The sequence below is a fragment of the Vanacampus margaritifer genome, chromosome 7 (assembly GCF_051991255.1).
Source record: "Vanacampus margaritifer isolate UIUO_Vmar chromosome 7, RoL_Vmar_1.0, whole genome shotgun sequence".
Lineage (NCBI taxonomy): Eukaryota > Metazoa > Chordata > Actinopteri > Syngnathiformes > Syngnathidae > Vanacampus > Vanacampus margaritifer.
In genome coordinates this window covers 16,806,871-16,809,814 of record NC_135438.1, presented here as the reverse complement: position 1 = coordinate 16,809,814, position 2,944 = coordinate 16,806,871, and the positions used below count along the sequence as shown (strand labels likewise).

General features: G+C 40.0%; 1 protein-coding gene across 1 annotated transcript; it reads left to right on the top strand.

Annotated features, from left to right (window-relative positions):
* The first annotated feature begins 377 nt into the window (after window positions 1–377).
* On the top strand, window positions 378–2,607 carry LOC144055115 (claudin-4-like). Its single transcript, XM_077570822.1, has 2 exons — window positions 378–437; window positions 1,034–2,607. Exon 2 carries the CDS (start codon window positions 1,156–1,158, stop codon window positions 1,819–1,821), a length of 666 nt encoding a protein of 221 aa, XP_077426948.1. The 5' UTR covers window positions 378–437; window positions 1,034–1,155; the 3' UTR covers window positions 1,822–2,607.
* The last annotated feature ends 337 nt before the right edge of the window (window positions 2,608–2,944 follow it).

Below are 2,944 nucleotides of genomic sequence, written 5' to 3'. Positions count from 1 at the left end.
AATTACTAATTTAAAAAAGGCAGAAGCAAATATTTGTAATCTCTCTGTAAACAACCCTATTATCTATTTAAATTGTTTGCATGGTTATCTCTGAGGATAAAAAACCATCAACATCATAGCTCTACTTAATTTTAAAAATGGCTGTTAACGACAACTCGGTAAAAGAAAATCAATGTTGCCCAATTTGGAAAACAAGCTCAAAGAAATGACATAATGAGTAACCATCATTGGGATTTTCTTCTGGAACATGAATCTCGAACAAAGTGTCCTGTTGTCATTTGTGGCATAACTGGCTGCGTGTGAGTATTAACTATGCAGTATGACACACTGCAGCCCTCCTACACTCCTCTATACGAGCGAAACACAAACAAGCTGGCCAGTCATAAGAGAAGAGTGAAAGACTGTGAGGACACTGACATTTCACACTTTCAAAACTGGTAAGATTCTTGCTCTTGCATTTACTATATACACAAACTTAAAAAAAAGTTTTGCTTTTTTTGTTTTTGTTGTTAAGTGAGCATCCCAGCAACACGTGACATTTTTGATTGGTTGAGCGATTGTTTTCATTTATCCTAACACTTACTGCTTCAAACATACTAGACCCACAGGAAATAAATACTGTAATGTCATCAGGGGTGCCATAAGAAGGCGAAAAGGGATGAAGAGCCTCTGAAAAAAAACATCAACCCTGACGTCATCTCTATCCTGTTTTTTAGCAACTACCAACGAGGTGAAATTGCAATATGTATTTGCTAATTTTGGCATTTTGAACACCTGCCAACATAATCTCTTCAGTACTCACATGCAATTTATGAAAAAAGTGTTGCTGTTTTTTTCCACGTTGTTAACTCATTTACCGCCAGTCCAATAAAAATGGACATTTTTGGAACCCTCACCTCCTGTTTGCAGGTCAAAGCTCCGCAGCACTACCCACTGAGCCACAGTGGACTTAAATTTTTTTACATCTTTAGCCACCAATGGCAGTAAATGAGTTAGTTCTATTTTAAATGTGTAAAACATGTCATCTCTGCAGGTCACTGAGTTGAAGAAGTGGACTCATCCGTGTGGCTTACAACAATCACACATCTTTCCAGGACTTCTTCACATTAAGGGGAGTTTTGTATGAAATTGTGTCCAAAGTGAGAGCAAGCAAACATGGCCTCGACGAGTCTACAGCTGCTAGGCTTGGTGTTGGCAGTGCTGGGCTGGGCGTTTGGGATACTGGTGTGCGCGGCCCCTCTGTGGCGCGTGTCCGCCTTCGTGGGTGGGGAGCTGGTGATCGCCCAGGTGATGTGGGAAGGACTGTGGATGAAATGCCTGTCTCAGACCACGGGTCAGATCCAGTGTAAGACGTACGACTCAACACTGGCCCTGCCCACGTCCACTCAAGCCGCCCGGACCATCACTGTCCTTTCTCTGCTGCTCTGCATTCTGGCCCTCCTACTTGGGGTGATGGGGGCCAAGTGCACCCACTGCCTGGGTGACACTAACCAAGTCTTCAAGGCTCGGCTCAGCAGGCTGGCAGGGGCGCTCTTCATCGTGGCCGGTTTGGCCTTCTTGATACCCATCAGTTGGACTGCCTATGCAGTAATCAGGGACTTTTATGATCGGAACGTTGCAGCACCTCTAAAGAGAGAACTGGGGCCGGCGCTCTATCTGGGCTGGGTGGCCAGCGTGCTGCTGACGCTGGGGGGCGCTCTCCTGCACGTCGGTTCTTCTCCGAAAGGAGGAGGAACACTGCCCGGTGGGAGAGCAGCAAAAGACAACCCACATTCGGGGTCAGCGGGAGAGGCAAAACCACAGGAAAAATCTTTTGTGTGAGATGTGTTGAATTTTGTTGGATCTGTAAGCTGATTGAATTTTCCTAGTCATGTGTTTTAGTTAAAGACAAGTGTTGTTTTACATAAACAGCTAATAAATCAAATCAGGAAAGAAAATCAGATTTATAAAAGGATGGTTTTATTTGAGTGACTGGGAGTGTTTAATGCTGTGATGTTGTACTAATGTGCGTAACATACATTTGCCAAATTTCACTTAGCCGCTGTGTGTGTGTGCAGTGACGAGAGTGGGTGGTAAGCACACAGACGGCTAGTGTGTATTGTGAGTGTAAGTGTGAGTTTGGGCGTGTGTGTGTCCTATGAGAGAGAGCGAAAGAATGAGAGAGTGAAATATTGTTTTTGTTTATTGATGAATTTTTATTCAGGGTCAAGTGGTTGAGTTGTCAAGATTATTTAAAATGATTTTTAGACCTTATTTTTTACGCTTATTTTTTTCCCACTTCTGGATTTTTTTTGTCTGTACATGCATTTAAAATATGTTGCTTGCTTACTATCATTATTAACACAATAAAAGTGTTATTTACAACTGTAGATTTGGAAAAAATTTATTTCTAACAGAGTAACACGTAATTCTGAATATTTACAAGATTGGTATTAAGCTTGATAAATATGTTTTTGGTTTACATAAATAATCTATCTGACATAAAATAATGTCATGCTAAGGGAAATGCTACTTTGTTTCGTAGTTTATTCAATGAAACAAAACATTTCTATATGCTACTAATGTTTGGCTATCAATGTGACCTGGACACAGGTCATATTGATTACAATTTCAAATCCACTCTGCATTATTAAGATTTACCGTGTGTTTTTCATTTGGTGTTTGTATGACACAGATTATATAAATAAAAATGTACACATAATAAAATATGTATGAAACATATTTGTGTGAGTCCTTAGTGATTCTCAATAATGCTGAAAACATTGTACAATTATACAGTCATGCTAATCTTCCATGCTTTTATTTTTTAATGACATCACTGCATATTTTCATTTATGTGGAACGATACATAAAAGCAAGCTCTCAAATACAGTACAAATACAAAGCATTGCATTTTGAAATCGCAGGGAATATTGAATGTCTGTAATTACAAATAATCGCCACA

Bases quoted from the DNA above. Each gene is read 5' to 3' on its own strand.
- LOC144055115 (XM_077570822.1), top strand. From the start codon at position 1,156: ATGGCCTCGACGAGTCTACAGCTGCTAGGCTTGGTGTTGGCAGTGCTG.